At 41.3% G+C, this 20049-nt stretch overlaps 1 protein-coding gene across 6 annotated transcripts; it reads left to right on the forward strand.

Annotated features, from left to right (window-relative positions):
* The first annotated feature begins 478 nt into the window (after window positions 1-478).
* Window positions 479-14970, forward strand: LOC129857297 (sodium/potassium-transporting ATPase subunit gamma-like). 6 transcript variants are annotated; one of them, XM_055925399.1, is made up of 11 exons: window positions 515-575; window positions 750-782; window positions 5757-5883; window positions 9335-9391; window positions 9560-9586; window positions 12047-12067; window positions 12552-12575; window positions 13183-13257; window positions 14129-14165; window positions 14456-14496; window positions 14619-14970. In XM_055925399.1, the coding sequence occupies exons 4-11, from the start codon at window positions 9340-9342 to the stop codon at window positions 14627-14629; spliced, it is 288 nt and encodes a 95-aa protein (XP_055781374.1). In that variant the 5' UTR covers window positions 515-575; window positions 750-782; window positions 5757-5883; window positions 9335-9339; the 3' UTR covers window positions 14630-14970. The 6 variants fall into 6 exon arrangements, with proteins under 6 accessions (XP_055781371.1, XP_055781377.1, XP_055781376.1 ...); XM_055925396.1 differs by having other exon boundaries at window positions 479-782; XM_055925398.1 differs by lacking the exon at window positions 5757-5883 and having other exon boundaries at window positions 504-575.
* Window positions 14971-20049: the final 5079 nt, after the last annotated feature.

Here is a 20049-nt window from a genome sequence, read left to right on the forward strand (position 1 = left end):
CTCAAAATGCCAAATAACTGCACACATGTTTTATTTTATTAAACAGACTAAAACCGATTCAGGGTAGCCTACACAGCCGATAGTGGGCGCTATATCTGCACTATTGTCTAGGCTTGACGTGCCTTCCCGGTAATACACTCGTGTCCACCATGGACCAGCTCGTAGTTGTATATAAAGCATCATCCATTCAGCTGCAAAGGCATAATCAAAGATTTGTATAACCAACCCAAGCTAGACCACAAACTGTCGATTCCAATGGGACCAAAATAATCGTAGTGGGCAGAACAAGCAAGCGTTATAGCATGTATTTTCGTTTTAGGATGGTGCACACCCTAAACTGAACGCGGTGTACAACAAATTGTCCGAAAATGTGAAAATGGTAGTGAAAAACAAACATCAAAATAGAGTTGGTGGTAAGGTTGTTTACCCCTCAGTAGCAGGGTAATTTTGGAGGGCAGATTGCATGTCTTCTCAGACCAACCCCTAACCCCCTCCCCCCTCTTTCCCTCGCCAGACGCTCAAAAATATACCAGACTACGAAAACTTTGCTAGATGTTTCAAGAGAAAACTTTCAGGTCCAGATTTTCATTAATTTTTGTACATTAAGTACGCTCATTAAATCGTGTTTTATCAGTTTTGCAAAGCGGACTTTTTGTGTCGATAAATTAGAACACTATAAACATTGTTTCTGAAGGAGCGGAGGCAAGGCAGCGACCTAAACCTTTTTATTATTCATCTAATCTCCACAGTCACCTATTTTCCATTAATTGGACTTCTGACAGGTAATTTGTTTTCATTTGCCATTTACCATTTGCATAAATCTTTTACCAAAAGGCAATTTCCCCCGTCAAAACATGTGAACAACTAGGCTACAACAACGTGACTGCTCTGACAGGCTGTTATACATGTGCTTTGGGGATGAAAACTGTTATTGACCTGTGCGCATAGCTTTAAAGTTTGTATAATTTGCTATATTTATGTAAATAGCCTTGCAAGTAAGCCATGTTTTCCGTTGGTTTAAGAACATTTAGTCTATAGAATGTTCCCCATATCATTACATTTAAACGATTTCTAAATATCTTTGAGAGCACGTAACCATACATTTTGTATTTATTTATTTCACCTTTATTTTATCAGGGAGTCCTACTGAAACCAAGGTATATTTCACATTTGAGTCCTGAATTACATAAATTACAGAAAATACACACGTCAAAATATAAATACAAAATGCACATAGAAAGAAAAACATGGTCATAAAAACAAACACATTCATCAGCAATAAGGTCCTCAATCATCTTTCAGGATTGCCCGAGAGACACCAACATATCAAGTTTAACAGCTTTTAAGCTTGTTCCACAAATAAGGTGCAAGAAAAGTACATCAACTTTTAGTTAACTCATCAAAATGCTTTTTAAAAGACAGCTTTTCTTCTATCCAGAAGCCCAGATATTTGTAAACAGGGACATGATCAATATGGACACCATCCAAAGTTAATATCATCAGTTATATTTATGCTCTCTAGAGAACAACATATGCTTAGTTTTACCTGCATTCAATACTAATTTCAGGTCAATAAGGTTTTTCTGTAATACAATGAAGGTAGACTGTATGTCAGATAGTGCCTGGTCAACCGTGGGGGCAATAGCATACACAACAGTATAATCATCCTACAAATGCAGGATAACATTATTTTACAGACATGTTAATATAAAAAGTACAGGACCCAGAATCGACGCCTGCGGGACACCTTTCGTAATTTACAGGTAACCTGATTTAACACCATCAGTAGATACACATTGAGTTATATCGGCCAAGTGATTTTTAAAACAGTTCCATGCAGCTTGGACTCGGGCCAATTGAAGAAAGACTGAATTAGCAGTGAGTGATCAACAGTATCAAAAGCCTTTGACAGGTCAATGAAGAGGGCAGCAGAATGTTGACTTTTATCCCTACAGTTAACCACATAACTAGGGATGCAGCAGAGGTAATGTTATGACCTGGTCTAAAACCTAATTAATGTACATTTAGAATACATTTAAAAGGTAAGAAAGATCTTAGCTGAGAATTAATCAAGGGTTCAAATATTTTAGCGAGGCAAGACCGTTTAGAAATAGCATACATGACATAAGCCACTGTATGGCAGCGATCATCAACTAGATTCAGCTGCGGGACGATTTTTACTTGAGCGTATGGTCAGTGGGCCGGAACATAATTACAAATAATTTGTAGACTGCAAGAAGCTCAAACAGATACACTAGATATACAAAAGTATGTGGACACCCCTTCAAATTAGTGGATTTGGCTAGATCAGCCACACCCATTGCTGACAGGTGTATAAAATTGACCACACAGCCATGCAATCTCCATAGACAAACATCGGCAGTAGAATGGCTTTACTGAAGAGCTCAGTGACTTTCAACGTAGCACCGTCATAGAATGCCACCTTTCCAACAAGTCAGATCGTCAGATTTCTGCCCTGCTAGAGCTGCCCCGGCCAACTGTAAGTGCTGTTATTGTGGAGTGGAAATGTCTAGGAGCAACAACGGCTCAGCTGCGAAGGGGTACACAAGCTCACAGAATGGGATCGCCGAATGCTGAAGCGCGTAAAAATCATCTGTCATTGGTTGCAACACTCACTACTGAGTTATAAACGGCCTCTGGAAGCAACGTCAGCACAATAACTGTTCGTCGGGAACTTTACAAGCCTAAGCTCACCATGCGCAAAGCCAAGCGTTTTCTAGAATGGTGTAAAGTTCACTGCCATTGGACTTTGGAGCAGTGGAACACGTTCAAATCAAATCAAACGTTATTTGTCTCATGCGCCGAATACAACAGGTACCTTATGGTGAAATGCTTACTTACAAGCCCTTAACCAGCAGTGCAGTTCAAGAAAGAGTTAAAGTATTTACCAAATAATGTAAAAAAATAATACAAAATGTGCAGGGGTACAGGTTAGTCGAGGTAATTTGTACATGTATGTAGGGGTGAAGTGACTATGCATAGATAATTACAGCGAGTAGCAGCAGTGTAAAAACAAATGGAGGGGGGTGGGGGTGTCAATGTAAATAGTCCGGGTGGCCATTTGATTAATTGTTCAGCAGTCTTATGGCTTGGGGGTAGAAGCTGTTCAGGAGCCTTTTGGTCCTAGACTTGGCGCTCCGGTACCGCTTGCTATGCGGTAGCAGAGAGAAAAGTTTATGAATTGGGTCACTGGAGTCTTTGACAATTTTTGGGGCTTTCCTCTCACACCGCCTGGTATATAGGTCCTGGATGGCAGGAAGCTTTGCCTCTGTAGCGCCTTACGTTCAGATGCCGGGCAGTTGCCATACCAGGCGGTGATGCAACCGGTCAGGATGCTCTCGATGGTGCAGCTGTAGAACCTTTTGAGGATCTGGGGACCCATGCCAAATCTTTTCAGTTTCCTGAGGGGGAAAAGGTGTTGTCGTGCCCTCTTCACAACTGTCTTGGTATGTTTGTGGACACCAAGGAACTTGAAGCTCTCCACCCGCTCCACTACAGCCCCGTCAATGTTAATGGGGGCCTGTTCGGCCAGCCTTTTTCTGTAGTCCACAATCAGCTCCATGGTCTTGTTCGCAGTGAGGGAGAGGTTGTTGACCTGGCACCACACAGCCAGGTTTCTGACCTCCTTCCTATAGGCAGTCTCGTCGTTGTCGGCGATCAGACCTACTAATGTTGTCTCGTCAGCAAACTTAGTACTGCTACTACCAGCAGTACTACACCTGCACCTGTCGATGACACAAGTTGTTCTGCTTCCACGAGCACATCCAATGATAACACCAGTAATTCTACAGTTGTTGTGAACCCAGCTACCATGGACACTGACAGTTGTGAATCTGATGCAGCCCGGGAAAGCACCGAACAACAGACAGGGACGTTGGACCATCGAGAGGCGCAAATATTAAATATGATGAGAACTACATTGATTTGGGGTTCACTTATATTGGGAGTAGTGCCTTTTCTCAGCCACAGTGTGTTATATGTGCAAAAGTACTATCTCACAACTCGATTAAACAGGCATTTAGAAACAAAACATGCCAATTTGAAAAATAAGCCAAGGGAGTTTTTTGAGCGAAAATAAAGATGACTTTCGATTAGTAAGACATGTATAAAAGCAACAGATACCATTAATATGAAGGGGCTAGAAGCGTCGTATATGGTGAGCTACCGAGTGGCTAGGACAGGCAAGCCCCATACTATTGTGGAGGACTTAATTCTTCCTGCTGCCACGGTTATGGCTGGGACAATGCTGGGGGGAAAGGCCCAAAAAACTATACAGACAATTCCTTCATCAAACAACACTGTTTCACGACGCATCAGTGACATAGCAGGAGATTTTTAAAACAATTACTGCTTCGCATACAAGCCATATCCACGGCAGTGTCCATGTTACTGCTGTATGAGTCAACAGACGTGGTGGGCCTGGCACAGCTTTTGGTATTTGTCCATTACGTTTATGGGGTGTCAATTAAGGAAGACATCCTCTTCTGCAAATCACTGGAAACCAGGACAACAGGAGAGGATATTTTTAAAGTACTGGACAGATTTGTGATGTCAAATGGTCTTTGGTGGTCAAGATGTGTTGGTATCTGTACTGATGGCGCAAAAGCCATGACAGGGAGACATAGTGGAGTGGTAACGCGCATGCAAGCAGTTGCTCTCAATGCCACTTGGGTACACTGCAGCATCCACCGAGAGGCTCTTGCTGCCAAGGGAATGCCTGACAGCTTGAAATACGTTTTGCACACCACCGTGAAAATGGTTAACTTTGTTAAAGCAAGGCCCCTGAACTCTTGTGCATTATCTGCACTATGCAATGATATGGGTAGCGACCATGTAACACTTTTACAACATACAGAAGTGCGCTGGTTATCAAGGGGCAAAGTATTGACACAAGCTTAAAGTTCTCTTTACTGACCATAATTATCTCTTGTCTGACCGCTTGCGTGATGACGGAGTTTCTCACACGACTGGCCTATCTGGGTGATGTTTTTTCTCATCTGTATGATCTGAATATAGGATTACAGGGACTCTCCACAACTATATTCAATATGAGGTACAAAATTGAGGCTATGATTAAGAAGTTGGAGCTCTTCTCTGTCTGTATTAACAAGAACAACACACAGGTCTTTCCATTCTGTGCTTCCTGTGTAGCAACAGTTTGGTGAAGGCCCTTTCCTGTTTCAGCATCACAATGCCCCTGTGCACAAAGCGAAGTCCATACAGAAATTGTTTGTCGAGATCAGTGTGAAAGAACTTGACCGGCCTGCACAGAGCCTGACCTCAACCCCATCGAACACCTTTGGGATGAATTGAAACTCTGACTGCGAGCCAGGCCTAATTGCCCAACATCAATGCCCGACCTCACTAATGCTTTTGTGGCTGAATGGAAGCAAGTCCCCGCAGCAATGTTCCAACATTTAGTGGAAAGCCTTCCCAGAAGAGTAGAGGCTGTTATAGCAGCATAGGGGGAACCAACTCCATATTAATGCCCAAGATTTTGGACTGAGATGTTCAACGAGCAGGTGTCCACATACCTTTGATCATGTAGTGTATAATATTTGAGTAAAACATAATCATTTCAAACCTTGCTTAAATTTGTATATGGTCACATATCTCTTCATTATGCGTGGGAATACTTTGGACGAGATTTACAAAATTAAAATTAAAATTGCTTTAGTTTTTACAGTCTTTTATGTCCAATAAACTCATTTTAAATACTTTTTTTTTTTGCTTAGAAAACTTGGGTGGTCAAATAAAATCACCCGCGAGCCACATTTGGTCGCAGGCCAGCAGTTGGCGTAGGCCTGCTGTACCATAACTTTTCACAACTGACTGGCTTTACAGTTTCAGTGCTTGTAGTAGGTAAGTCTACTTTTCTTACTTTTTATTTGTCCTTTTCAGTTCAGGCAAAATGCAATAACCTCAGCTACTTCTCATGCCTAGAGAGTTGTATCTGTAGCCTAATGGGCTAGATAAAAACCATGACTGAGGTTAAAAATATTATCTAAGAATAACTTAGTTTAAACTTTGTTTACTTGAGGGTGAGCCTAGTCTTCTTTAAAGTAGACTGCTGTAACAAACACGATTATTGGCCTTTGCTATAACTGTTGCAGCATTTGGCAGATTAAGATATTGATTGGCAGTCCTTTGTTGTTAGTCCTGTTCTTAAGCCCTGGTTTGAGTGTTTAAAAGCCTGTATCTCTCTAAACCATGCCACACTGCTCCAACTCAGAGACCATAAGTATGAATAGTTATCGTCGCCTTATGGAACAGCTTCTCTATGCCTTGGGCTAGGGATGGAACAGATAGGGTCTGTGCCAAAGGATGAGCTCTGATCAGAGTCATTGGGGCTAATCGTTTTAATGGCTATGTCAAATTATTATGTTAACTACAGTGACAGCTATCTGATGCCCATCACAGTATGGTATTTCTCATACTAATGTATAGTATGAGTTCTGCCACCTCATCTGCTGCCAGAGTAGTTCTTAATGATCATATTTAAGTTGTACAGAAGTTGTACAGAAGTCCTGAGGACAGTGACTTAATATGACAAGTGATGCAATGAATACATAATTAGATATATAATATGGCTAATTTGTATGTTCACCGTTCAATTCTCACAAAATCCCACAATCATGTTCTGCACATGAATCAAATGTGCTCACAGTTCCCTAGAGATTAGTGTCAGGTGAGTACATTTTTCTGCAGCACTCTAACAAACAAGATTTTGTTTAAAGAAACATTTAGGCTTATCTGCTGTCTGTAACAAAACTCAGGACACTTTCTGCCTAGGGTGCCAATGCCTCCACAAAGAAAACTCCAGTGTGGGAGTTTGGTTTAAGAGCCACGGCCAGTTAACACTTGATGTGAAAATCTAGAAGGGCTTGGACGAACATCTGTAGAAAGAATGGCCTATGTGTGAAAAACAAACTGTAGCGGTATGCGGCATACCGTCGGGAGCAGTGACTGCACTTTCCAGCTGAGAACAAAAAAACTGCTGAGTTACAGTGCCTTCAAAAAGTATTCACACCCCTTGACATTTTCCAAATGTTGTTGTTACAGCCTGCATTTCAAATGGATGAAACTTAGATTTATTGATATCTAGATATAATGTCAAAGTGGAATTATGTTTTCTATTTTTTTTTTTTACAAATTAATAAAAAATGACATGTGCTTAACAAGTTGCATGGACTCACTCTGTGTGTAATAATAGTGTTTAACATGATTTTTTAAATGACAACCTCATCTCTCTAACCCACACATACAATTACTTGTAAGGTCCCTCAGTCAAAGAGTGGATTTCAAACACAGATTCAAACACAAAGACCAGGGAAGTTTTCCAATGACTCGCAAAGGAGGGCACCTACTAGTAGATGGGTCAAAACATTTATACAATTTTTAAAAAGCAGACAATGAATATCCCTTTGAGCATGGTGAAGTTATTTATTACACTTTGGATGGTTTTATCAATACACCCAGTCACTACAAAGATCTACGAAGTTCCTAACTCAGGAAGGAAACCGCTCAGGGATTTCACCAAGAGGCCAGTAGTGACTTTAAAACAGTTACAGAGTTTAATGGCTGTGATACAGTAAGAGAGAAATGGGGATGGATCAACATCATTGTGGTTATTCCACAATATTAACCTAATTGACAGTGAAAAGAAGGAAGCCTGTACAGAATAAATATATTCCAAACATAATCCTGTTTGCAACAAGGAAGTAAAGTAATACTGCAAAAAATGTGTTATGTTTGGGGCAAATCCTATACAGCAGATTACTGAGTACCACTCTCCATATTTTCAAGCATAGTGGTGGCTGTATCATGTTATGGGTATGCTTGTAATCGTTTAGGACTAGGGAGCTTTTCAGGATAAAAAATAAATGGAATGGAGCTAAGGTCAGGCAAAATTCTAGAGGAAAACCTGGTTGTCTGCTTTACACCAGACACTGGGAGATGAATTCAGCTTTCAGCAAGACAGTAACCTAAAACACAAGGCCAAATCTACACTGGAGTTGCTTAACTAGAAGAAAGTGAATGTTCCTGAGTGGCCAAGTTACAGTTTTGACTTAAATCTACTTGAAAATGTATGGCAAGACCTGAAAATGGTTGTCTAGCCATAATCAACAACCAATTGGACAGAGCTTGAAGAATTTGGAAAAGAATATTGGGCAAATGTTGTACAATCCAGGTGTGGAAAACTCTTAGATATTTACCCAGAAACACACTCAGCTGTAATTCCTGCGAAAGGTGATTCTAACATTTCTTGACTTAGGGGGTTGAATACTTACCTAATCAAGATATATTAGTAATTTATTTCACTATATTTTTTAAAAAGATTTTTTTTACATATGTTAGAATTTGTCTTCCACTTTGACATTACATAGTATTTTGTGTAGATCATTGACAACAAATTACAATTAAATAAATGTTATCCCCACTTTGTAACTAAACAAAATGTAGAAAAAGTAAAGGGGTGTGAACACTTTCTGAAGGCACTGTATGTCTTTAACCCCCTGACCAAATATCAAGTGCAACTCAACCCGGGTCTCTCCTCCCTGCACCCCAATACTGCCAGTACAGGACACCCATGTTCTACAGTGCAGAGACTGAAATAGCCCCCTCTTCCCTTACCCCGAGTCAGGAGCTAATAACATAAAGAGATCATGGGAGAACTGTTTAAGTCTAGCAGCAACAGACCATGGCCTCCATAACAGGTCAGCTATAAGATCACAAGATATTGGGGTTATTTGAAAGCGTCACCTCAATGTTTAATTACTCCCCACGGTCATGGGCACCAACAAGGAATGTGAAGTCAAGAATAATTCTATAGATGTACCTTTTCCCTGTAGTTTCATTTCTTGAGAGAGATTGGTGTGATTTCAAGAAAAGGTCCTTTCTTTGATAGTGAAGTGTTAAAGTTGCAGGGTGTTGTGACTAGCTCTGCTGGTCCCCTCAGATACAAAGCTGTATGTGTTCAGCAACAAGGCTGATGTTAAACCACTGGGATCTGCACCTATTCCCCCCCACAACCAGACCTGTCAGACACTGGTGGTGGGAGAACTTCAACACTCCTCTGGTCAGAACAACTGTAAGCCTGTTATGTTTCCTCATTATGAGCCCAGAAGTCTTTCCATTACGTTATGCTTGAAATATGTAATTGTCATGTATCAACTTGAGTCCCCCCAGGGGATTGAACTTGGTTCTCCAATAAAGTATTTGCTTTCTGTTTTGCCATTTTTCTCCTACACTTTCAGTCAATGTCTTTGGGAGGTCCTTCATGTTTCTGGTGGTTGTTTCCCTTTGTCTCCAGGTGACATGGATCTCTCTCTGTTGGTGGCTTTCTGCGCCTGTGTTCCTCCTGCTTTGGGTGAGCTTTTTCCTTTCACTCTTTTTTTTGGTTTTAGCTTCTCTCTCAAATACTTGACCCCAGCACTTGAATGGTGACTGAGGGGCGTTCAGTGTGGTTGAGGGAAGTGTAATGTTTTATTCAGAGTGCCAGTGATTAAAGAATGAGCTGGTCTGTCTGTACTAACAGGGTCAGGATTTGGCAGGGAGATGCCAGGTAAGTTTGCAGTGCATTGGATGCCTCAGTTGTGTCAAAGGAATGAGAAATGCAGTCTGTCTGCCTTGGAATGGACACAGAATGCATGGCCGTCTTTGTTGTTGGCTTATCAGTTGCCCTAGAGCAGTGTTTCCCAGCTCCAGTCCTCGAATAACCCCCTGTTTTTTTACAGTACACATTTTTATTGTAGCCCTGGACTAACACACCTGATTCAACTTGTCAACTAATTTCACACTTTTCACACTTTTGTTTTAACCCTAAATGGGCACACCTGATTCAATTAGTCAAAGGCTTGATGATTAGTTGACTAATTGAACCAGGTGTGTCCATTTAGGGTTAAAACAAAAGTGTGAAATGTCTGGGGGGTGGGGGGTTGGGAAACCCTGTCCTAGAGTATGGCTGTCTTTAGAGAAACTGGAAAGGTCATTCACAGGGTGGTGTTGTTCAGCAGTGGTGGCTGAGTTAGTGGGGGGTTGTTCCTGGGGCATATATCATTTATTAATTTACAGTGTTGGCCAATGCATGTAGGGGAGACACTGCAGTATGATATTTTAGCAAACTTGTAGTGTCTTAAGAGTGCCAGTGATTTAAAGAATGAGCTGGTCTGTCTATACTAACAGGGTCCTCTATAGGCAGGGACATGCCAGGTAAGTTTGTTTTATTGGATGCCTCAGTGTTGTCATAAAGGAATGAGAAACACGGTGTCTTTGGAATGGGCACTGAGAATGCACAGCCATATTTGTTATTGGGTGGTCAGTTTCCCTAGAGCAGGGTTTCATCAAACTCAGTCCTGGGGTCTCCCCTGGGTGCACATTTTGTTTTTTCCCCTAGCACTACACAGCTGATTGAAATAACTCCTCGTCGGGGTTGCAGGACCGAGTTTGGGAAACTCTGCCATAGAGCACATGTGTCGAACTCATTTCATGAAGTGTCTGTGGGTTTTCACTCTGCCCTAATTAGTAAAGAACTCCCCTCGCCTGGTTGTCTAGGTCTTAATTGAAAGGTTAAAGCAAAGACCAGCAGACACTAGGCCCTCCATAGATTGAGTTTGATATCCCTGCCCTAGAGCATGGCTCCCTGTAGAGTAACTAGCTTTGTTCTGTCTGTACTTGCATATTGCGCAACTATATTTATTTAAATACTATTGTGTAAGGATTTCAAGTTATGATTAAATCCAGTTCATTTGAAATGGGCTCATCTAGACTGGTGTAAGAAAGAGCCTTTGCTTTCCTGGCCAGGATTAGCCTTTTTCTCATGTGAGGGATTTTAGTAATCGGTCATTTGGTGTGCAGCCAAGCCTCCCATATTGTAGTAGCATGTGGTGCTAGGCAGTCCTACACTGCACTTTGGGTTGTGTTGTGCTGACTTGTTCCTGAGCAGATTGCCCTACATTAGTAGTTTTTCTCCTCAGTCAACAGGGTGATTTGGGCAGGATATGAGTTCCCCTGGTAATGGAGAGGAATGACACCAAACGGAAGTGTTTGTCGGACATTAGGCTTATCTACTGCACCAAGCCCTGCTGCCTCGTGTTGTCGTTCTCTGACATCCTTTAGAAGAAAACAAAATGAAAATGTCAGCAGATACGAGATGAGACAATCAGAGGAGCATTTCATTGTTAGAGCTGAGCAGTGATTAATTGTACTACACCTTGGAATCTTCCAAGAAGTGGTTCTATTACCTCTGTACTCAACGAAGCAGGAGCCATTTATTTGTTATTTGGTGATCCAGATAACGTGACATCCATGTGATTTAGATTCTTAATGGTATTGTGAGGAAAGATGTGACATTTGGTTGATTCTCAAATGGTTTCTCGCTCTGCACAAGCCAACGTGTGTGTGTACACACACACACACACACACACACACACACACACACACACACACACACACACACACACACACACACACACACACACACACACACACACAGTGAAGTCTGCTTTATTACAGCACCTACCTGAGCTGACATGGGTTACTGGTCTTGGAAGATGACTGCAGAGTGGGTATGGTTATTAATGCATCAGGACTCTGTGGTGTCTTGTATCATTAGCATTTCCACTGCTTTCAACAGAGCTGCTTATTGTACACTGCGTTTTGCTGCTTCCCCTTTACTCTTCTGAGGAGAGAGCCACCTGAGTGTTGCCATATTGTATTTAAAAGCATGCACTGTGTATCGCATCACCCAGTGGTGTAATCTGTAAGTGCATGCCCCATTCCTAAACTTTCTGTACAAGTGGACCATTTTATAATTTTTTTCAAGCACAGAACACTGGTTGTAGTCTTTACGATCATGTGTACAGTAGTCAATATTTACATTCAATGTAAACCTCTGGAACACTTGACTACAGTTCTGAAAGTAAACAGAGCCTAAAACCAGTTATGAAAGCTTTGTAGTTCACACCAAGCACAGTCAGAGCTAATGTCTGTCAATCACTAATGCTTTCTGTCTTTTGTTTTCCAGCATTGACGATGGATGAAAAAGGTAAAGGTTTCTTGTTTCAAATGAACATTATTGTAGCAATTGTATTTCACTTTTAAAGAGCATGTTGGCAAAGAGTTAAATCACATACTTTTTGGTCACTCGCCTTTTTCACACCAGTTGCACTCAACTCAGTTGACGTTTGAATTAGTTTAGCTCCGAACATGGTGTGTAAGTTTCTATTGAAAGGGACCACTATGAATGCGTGTGATTTAAGGAGATGTAATTCCCACTAGGGACACAATGTTTTAGAAGTCTCCCAGTGGATCCTTTACAATGCATTCCATCTGGCCTCATGCGCAGCTCTGTCTTCAATCTGCTTTGGCTGGCGAGGGGACAAGTGGCCGAGGGGACAAGTGGTCTAATGTCCCTTTTTTAATACTATAGCTGCAATTTCAGTGTAGATTGACTAACTGTGAAAAATAACATTCTACAAAATGCGGTCACTCACTAAATGGATCTGGTTTTCATGTATTCCCCCTCCCAGACTATGATGCTGCGTTTCACTATGGTGAGTGGGGGATGGATCAACATGGACTAACTCCACTGGGGGCAAACGTGACACTTCTCAGGAAATATCTGGGAGGTCAAGACGGGCTCGCATTTTCCCTCCATTTTTCCAGGAGGGTCGGAAAACATTGACCCTTCGGGCCACGCTTCCGGAGTTCAACTGGCAAACAGTCCCTCCCACTCTGCTGTAGTAGTCTCATTTCTAAACACATCACAACCATAATAGAGATTCTGTCATCAAACCCGTTCATTGCTCTATCCTGTCTTCAGTAGGTCTATGCATTCACAGACATATTATAGGATATATTACAGTGAATATCCTTCCATGTTTGAGGCAGTAATATCAGTCAGAATATAGATATCTATAGATGTGAACCTGATGTATTCATCAATTGTGACATATACAGTAGGAGCGTATGTTTGAATTGTCTCAGGAATGTGATTGCTTGTTGTCATAATTGCATAGCTTTGCTATGCTGTATACACCCTAAGAGGGTACAGTGCATACGTATGTACTGAATAAGATGTTTTAAGTTACACTGTGCCTTGCATACGTTCTGTAGTATTGGGCCTTAGTGTGTAGGGATAAAAATGTATTTCTGTTTCAGACTATGAATCTCTGAGGATCGGTGGACTGATCTTCGCTGTGGTACTGTTTGTCATGGGCATTGTCCTCATCGTCAGTAAGTCTGTCGGCCCAACTACGGTTATATTTAAAATACCATTTGAAGTATTACACTTCTATTGAAATTACCCATTGAAATAAAATTTGATTAGTCCCATAAGTTTATTTCTACTGTACCAATCTCATTCCATAATTATTGTAGTTCTGCGCTGTTCAACATGCTGATCCATTGGACAGCCCCTCTTTACCAGTCCAGTCCTTATAAACAAGCCTGGGATCAGTTACTTGCTGGGGGCTGGGATGCAGGCCAACATGCCTTGCACAACGCCCAGACCCCCAGGACACCCAACACCTCTCTACCCTGTAGACATCTTCACATCTAGGGCACTGACTAAAACTGGCCTGGACACTATGCATTCTTGTCCCCTCCCTCCTCATCTCCTGCCCTTGCCCTCATCCACCCCATCCCAGGCATAGCTGGAGACCTCCACCCACCCTAACTCTTACTCCAGGCATCCATTACATTAATCAGCCCATACACTAGTCATAGATATCACAGGGGACAGAGGGAGTGCCCCCTCTCCTGCTACTGCACATGTGCAAAGAGAAGTCTTTGGGTATTTTAGTGTTCTGTACAAATAATAATTTAGAATAATCAGCAGTTAGTTTGGATATGTTTTACTGGATAGCATAGGGTCTTGTAATAATCCAACTTCTATACACATCAGTTGCTGAAGTATCTTCATTCTAGTGTTAGTTTAGCAGGCGGTATCTTCATTCTAGTGTTAGTTTAGCATGCATGTGTCTTTGACATCTAGGATGGAGAGAGTTCTGTCAACTCAGGCTATCCTCAGAGTATATCAGCTTTCCATCATAGTATTTATTTTTCACACTAATCTCTCGCTCTCTCTCTCTCTCTCTCTCTGCAGGCCGGAAATGCCCATGCAAATCAAGTCCGAAGTCACGGTAAGTTGGGCAAAGAAGAGATAGTGTTGATTAAACATGGCAGAGAAGACATTAACTGAGTTTATTGTAAGGCTATTAAAGTGTCATCTCTAGACTCTAAAGAGGAACTTTTAGAATATTCTTAACAGTTAGAAGCTTCAGTACTCAGTTTGATTTTTAATACATTTCCCCTCTATGTGTTAGGGTTTAGATGGCTTGGTTAGGTACTGTATACTTTTTAATCACTGTCCAAGTAGTGATTTTGCTCTAGTGGTTTACCTGTTAGTTTGTTTTCAATTTTCCTCTCTTAGGCCTGCTGGAGTACCTGAGGCAGAGGCAGGGGCTGTGACAAGTAAAAATCATCTATATCTTTGTTTTCATTGCCATATTGGTCTTTATCAAATGTCTGATTTGTATGTATCATTTCTATTTATGAAACCAATACATCTCATCATGACACCTATCTGGTCTCAGGTCCCAAGTGATGTGAAGTCTCGCCACCAGGCGGCAGCATCGGACAGTAGAGTGCTACTATGGCCGTCTCCCAGAGCACAAGGCTCCTTTTTTAAATTCCATCCTGCTGATATGTTCTCTTGACATCTTTTTTTGCTTTTCTCTTTTTTTCTATATGAATGAATCTACAGCGACAGTATTTTGAGGATATAATTGGTTGATGCAATAGGGTTGTTTAATTGTAGGCTATATATTACACCTGTCATACGTGATAGACACACATTAACAAGCGATTTTTGTAAGTTATAACTTGAGTATGACTATTTTAAATTGTAATTTTTCCACACTGAAATAAAGTGATGTACATGGGTAATTATGTATTGTGTTCCAACTTTTCCCACTGTCAGTCACTGGCATAGACAGTCTCCATGTCAATCACTGGCACGGTCTTGTCCCAGTAGCGCAGTTCTAATGGGTATGCAGCACACCCGTTTTGCTGATGTCGCACCTTTCTGCAGGCAATAGTAGATGAATTCATTCAACCTCCTAACAAGTGCAGCAACATCAAACATGCTGTAGCCTTTTGTTTAGAACCATTGTTGCATGCTAATCTGTGGCCTATCATTTTATCATGAAAGTAACTCTGCTCCTGATATATTCTTGGCCAAAGGAGGTCAAGCTGCAGGATGGATGAGGCAGGGGACCTTTCAAAGAGTGTCCGATTTATTTCCTTTATCTCGGAAAGTGGCCACATTCAAAAGAAGAGGGGGGTTGACTGCATAAGAGACCGTTTTATCATGCCATTAGAAAAATACTTGAAATCATAATTCCCATTTGAAATTAAGAATTTCCCTAAATAATCTTGGTCACTCAAATATAGGCTAACTAAGGCATTCCTTGTTAAATAATGGAGCTTATTAAACTAGAGGCAAAATGATTACATAAAATATCGCATGCATTTTCTGTCTACACCATCAGGGACTTGCAGATGTTTTGTTCTTTACTATACATTTACTCTGTATTTTTATATAGATGAGATGGGAATTCCTTTGTGCACAGCCTCTCCCTTGTTGTTCTGTTGCTAGGGATATCTTCCCTCCTCGTGCCGCATTACAGGAGGAGAGACCTGTTAGCGCATTCCTCCCCTCGCAGTTTCCCACGCCTCCTCGGGGCATAATGATAGTAGGCTACTCGAGTGCGGTAGAATACCATCGGCATTGGCAGGCACATTTTTTCTTCAGTCTTTGGGGGATACCTCAGTAGACTGAGGCTGCAGCATTGAATAGCCTATAACCAAATGCAATGTCTGTGCATCACCACTAGAGGACTCTCGTGCGTTCTAAGTGTTTGTGCAATTTACTTTATTGAGCCGCGGTTTTCTTTCTTTTCTTCATATCCTACTCCACACCTCAAAAGTGCGCGTCTTCCCATTTTCTGTCCGCTGACCTGAAAACCTGCATCGAGGCGCAAGAGAGACTCAGCAGACAAAGACACAGTATATCCACACTGCAGTCATGTCAGCTGAAGGAGGTTTGTCTTTTTCTGAATGTAGCCTATGCTAAGGGATCTTTAAATGTAAAAAGAACAAAACAATTGAAACTACTAGTGAGTTTCATAATGTTTTATGTACAGATTCTTTGCTCACTGTTCTTGCACATCAATTATTTAGGCTAAGCTTGCTCCTAGACTCATCCCATCAATTTCTATTTCATGGAATTGATGAACAATTGGTGCATTGCTGTTAGAGCGCCATTACAGTCTAGGCTACTTTTCCCATGTTTTGGATCCCTTTCCATTTAATCTATGAACCTATTGCTTATTATTTTTCAAATTACGTAATACTCACTGTCTTTTTTGTAAATGCATGGTTTTCTTATAATTTGTGGATGGTTGTGTTGGTCTGCCCATCAGGGTGCAAGAGGGGAGGGGTAGAGCGCTGGGGAGAAGTTGAAAGCGCCAACTAAGCCATTACATAAAGTGGGAGTTCAGCAACATAAAGCCGCATTGTCGACGCTCCGATCTTATACTCGTTAAAGCCAAGATTTAGCATATTTACTTGGACTATGGCTGGGAGCTCTCATCTGAAGATGTTGGAGCACAGTTCAACACCAGGGGTGTGGACAGCACTTTAGTGTATAAAATATTGAATGAACAATTATTAGGATTGTTCTATTTTTGAACACATCCGATATGGATAATCGGTATATGCAACTTGATTGATTGTCTTGTAAAGCGCGTTGTATTGAACGCCTCTCGTGCGCTTCTAACCCACTTTCTGTGGGCGGTCTTTTCTGCTGAGCAAAGACTGCATTGATCAGCGCTCCGCAGTCAAGCAGCACGGAGACAGCTGTTGTCGTCTTTAAGATAACGCCTAGCAAACTGGAAGATTTACGTTTAAGATATTCCTGTTGGTGTAGCGCGTTGATTTGATTTACAGTTGGTCTATTCGTGTGATCACATGAAGCAAAATAACGCACTAACTCAAATTGCAATTGCTTTCATCGCTATCATGAGTATGCCAATTTAGAATCAGTGATAAAGACGAGAGCAAAATCTGTCCACATTAGGCTACTCATTTCCCGACGTTTTCCCAAAACCGTTCGCGTTCTGCTGTCCATGGTGCTGAACCGACTCCCATCCCAAAAAGGGCGTGCCCATGAGTTTGGACTCGGTCTATTGGCTGTTTACTTCTCCAGCACTGCAAGATTCTGTCATTTTTTATAACTTACATTACATAATGTTAGAACCTTGTTATTAGGCCTAATGTTGATAATACATGGTTGTTTGTTCTGATTAATAATTTGTGTTTTCTGTACAGAATCGAGTTTTCATGATCAAAGTGACTTCGAATATGGTGAGTGAATTCATCCGAATGGATTAATTTGTTATTTGAGTCACACCATACATGGCATATGAGTTGTACCATGTAACTACTACTAATGTTCATGATTATAGATTTTCTTTTTGGTTTCAGATTATGAGACACTTCGAACTACAGGGGTCATCATTGGTGTTATCTTGTTTGTGTCGGGTATCCTAATAGCTCTTAGTAAGTATGCTTGCACACACTCCGCCTACTCTGTCACATGCTCACCCGTAACTCTCTGAAGATTACTGTAACTTTTTATCTCTTCAACAGGTAAAAAACTCACATGCTCAAAATCATCTTCCAAGTAAGAGTTTGTACATGGCTTGGCAGTTGCTCCGCCTGTGCATGTGGAATGCATCAGACTTTGGAAGAGGAGTCCCCACCAAATACAGGATGGCTTTACTAATACTATTTTACTGTTACCATGTCTGTCCTTTCCCCCTCTCTCCCCTCCGACAGTGGATCCTATGTCTGAATGCTGCCTATTGGTTAAGATATTACAGTCCCGCCCTCCCTCTCTAAATACAACAATATTGCCCACCCATTCAACTAATTAAGCAGCCACCCTTATACGGAGCATCATATTACAGTCAAATATCTCAAGATAGTCTAGTAGTCTAACTCTGTGCCATCTTTGACATTTTTGAACATCAAGTGTTCTTGTCAAACAAACAATATTAAGGAAATGTCCTGCATTAGGGCTTTTTTGGGGCCCCTGGTTGAAAATGGGGGCCGTTGTTGCATGGGTTGGCAGTGTGGGTGGATGGCCTCAAAGAGTGTATGTTTACAGCCAATGGCATGCCGACCCAGTCTCTCCTTCTCGCCTACCCTTTGTGAGAGGACACTGATAGGGAAGATCCTGACAGATCACTGCATTTTGCCCCAAATTGATCCTACGATTGTCAAAGCTTTGTGGCCACAACCCCTGTGCATGGATACAGTTGACCTAATTCATCAAAAATACCTTCTCTCACCTTCTGGTCAGAACACACATGGTCTTGGTTACATTGTGGTTGTTTCCACAAAGCTTTGAGGAGAACTGAACTGTCGGAACTATCCAGGATTGCTTCCTTTAATTCCCTTTCTCTCCTTGTGTCAGAGTGAATAACTGTCTTCTCTTGTCTTCTCGTTTTCAGCTCTAATACAGCAGGCACCCAAATACCAAAGACAGATGGTGAGAGTGAGAGTGAGAGTGAGAGTAAGAGAGTGAGAGTGAGAGAGAGAGAAATAATAATAACACACTGTCCTCTATCTTGTGTTGCAGTGCCACCTCCAACAGTATAGACAAAGTGTGCATGGAAGCGAGGGAGAGTCATCATGGGAGGTGCCGCAGAGAGGCCAACACACACAATAACACACACTCACTTGTTTATGGCTGACACACACCAGCGCCCATTGGAACATCAAGTAATGGTGCACACCCAGCCTAAGCTGACCAGAAGAATGACGGAATTGTCATTCTTGATTTAAATAAAATGTATATCAAGCCAAGCCAAGATGAAGATGTGACTCTTAACCGTCTTTGTTACTTGTGTATTAGGTGCTACCAATCTACCTTGCCTAGGAGAGAAAGTAAAGTAGCCTTCAGTGCTGATTTGGGGTTTATCCCAAATCTGCAACTAAAAGCAAAAAAACATACCTGGCCCAAGATCAGCTTTCAGGTGCACTGTAAATGTATATCATGATGTGGGTAGTGTTGAAACAGAACTGAATGCTGTGCTCTCTCTGCACACCCAAGAAAGTTGATTGCATGTCTCATTTTACTTCATAGTACTCTCAATGCACTTTAGAAATCTACATTTTTATTATCCAGTCGTGTGAGAGAGGTCTTTTACATTTAGGATTTCACATTGGACCTGTATTAATAACCTCAAGCATGAATTAAGATATCAAACCAAACCCATTATCCCACTGTGTTTTACTGATGGTTGGCTCAGGATTTATCTGCTGTCATTTCTGATGACATTAAGTGGATTGCCGTGGGTGGTTGTGTTCTAGGTGGCAATGAGAAGAATGTCAACCCCATGTCAGATGTTAATTTTACAGCAATTTGAAACAGAAGCAGGAATGAAGACTCCTATCATTCTCTGGGTTCTGTAAGAGGGTGCTACCTGTACAGTATGTCAATGGCCTTTTTCCTTCTCCTATTGCATTTTAAATTATATTGCACGAGTAGAATCATTCAAAGCACTAAAAAGGTATTACTTGGGTTGAAGGAATGGGCATTTTAAAAGTGTATGAGTTTAAGCTTAATGAAAAGGGCAATACATTAAGATAAGAAGGTACAGTAACTACCTGCAAATAAAATGTTTGTGTTATCATTATTTAGAGCTGTTTATTACTTGCTGACAGTACAATGTCTGTTATCTTCAGCTATTTTTATTTACTGGTATGTAGCACTAGTAATCCCTGATACTGAGCCAATGGCGTAACAGTTAACCAAAAGCAAATGAGTGATTCTCACCAGTGCTAACCAATAAGGCAGCTGCTGCAATAAAAATCACCCTGTATACAATGGTCTTATTGATGTATTGTTTACAGTTATTTCCCATATTTTTTATATGAACCTTTATCAATACATTC

Source organism: Salvelinus fontinalis, chromosome 6 (genome assembly GCF_029448725.1).
Source record: "Salvelinus fontinalis isolate EN_2023a chromosome 6, ASM2944872v1, whole genome shotgun sequence".
NCBI lineage: Eukaryota > Metazoa > Chordata > Actinopteri > Salmoniformes > Salmonidae > Salvelinus > Salvelinus fontinalis.

Excerpts from the sequence above, each read along its gene's own strand:
- LOC129857297 (XM_055925396.1), top strand. The coding sequence starts at position 9,340 with ATGGATCTCTCTCTGTTGGTGGCTTTCTGCGCCTGTGTTCCTCCTGCT. Across the intron at positions 12,068-12,551 it reads ATTGACGATGGATGAAAAAG|ACTATGATGCTGCGTTTCAC; the intron begins GTAAAGGTTTCT and ends TCCCCCTCCCAG. Across the intron at positions 13,258-14,128 it reads GGGCATTGTCCTCATCGTCA|GCCGGAAATGCCCATGCAAA; the intron begins GTAAGTCTGTCG and ends CTCTCTCTGCAG.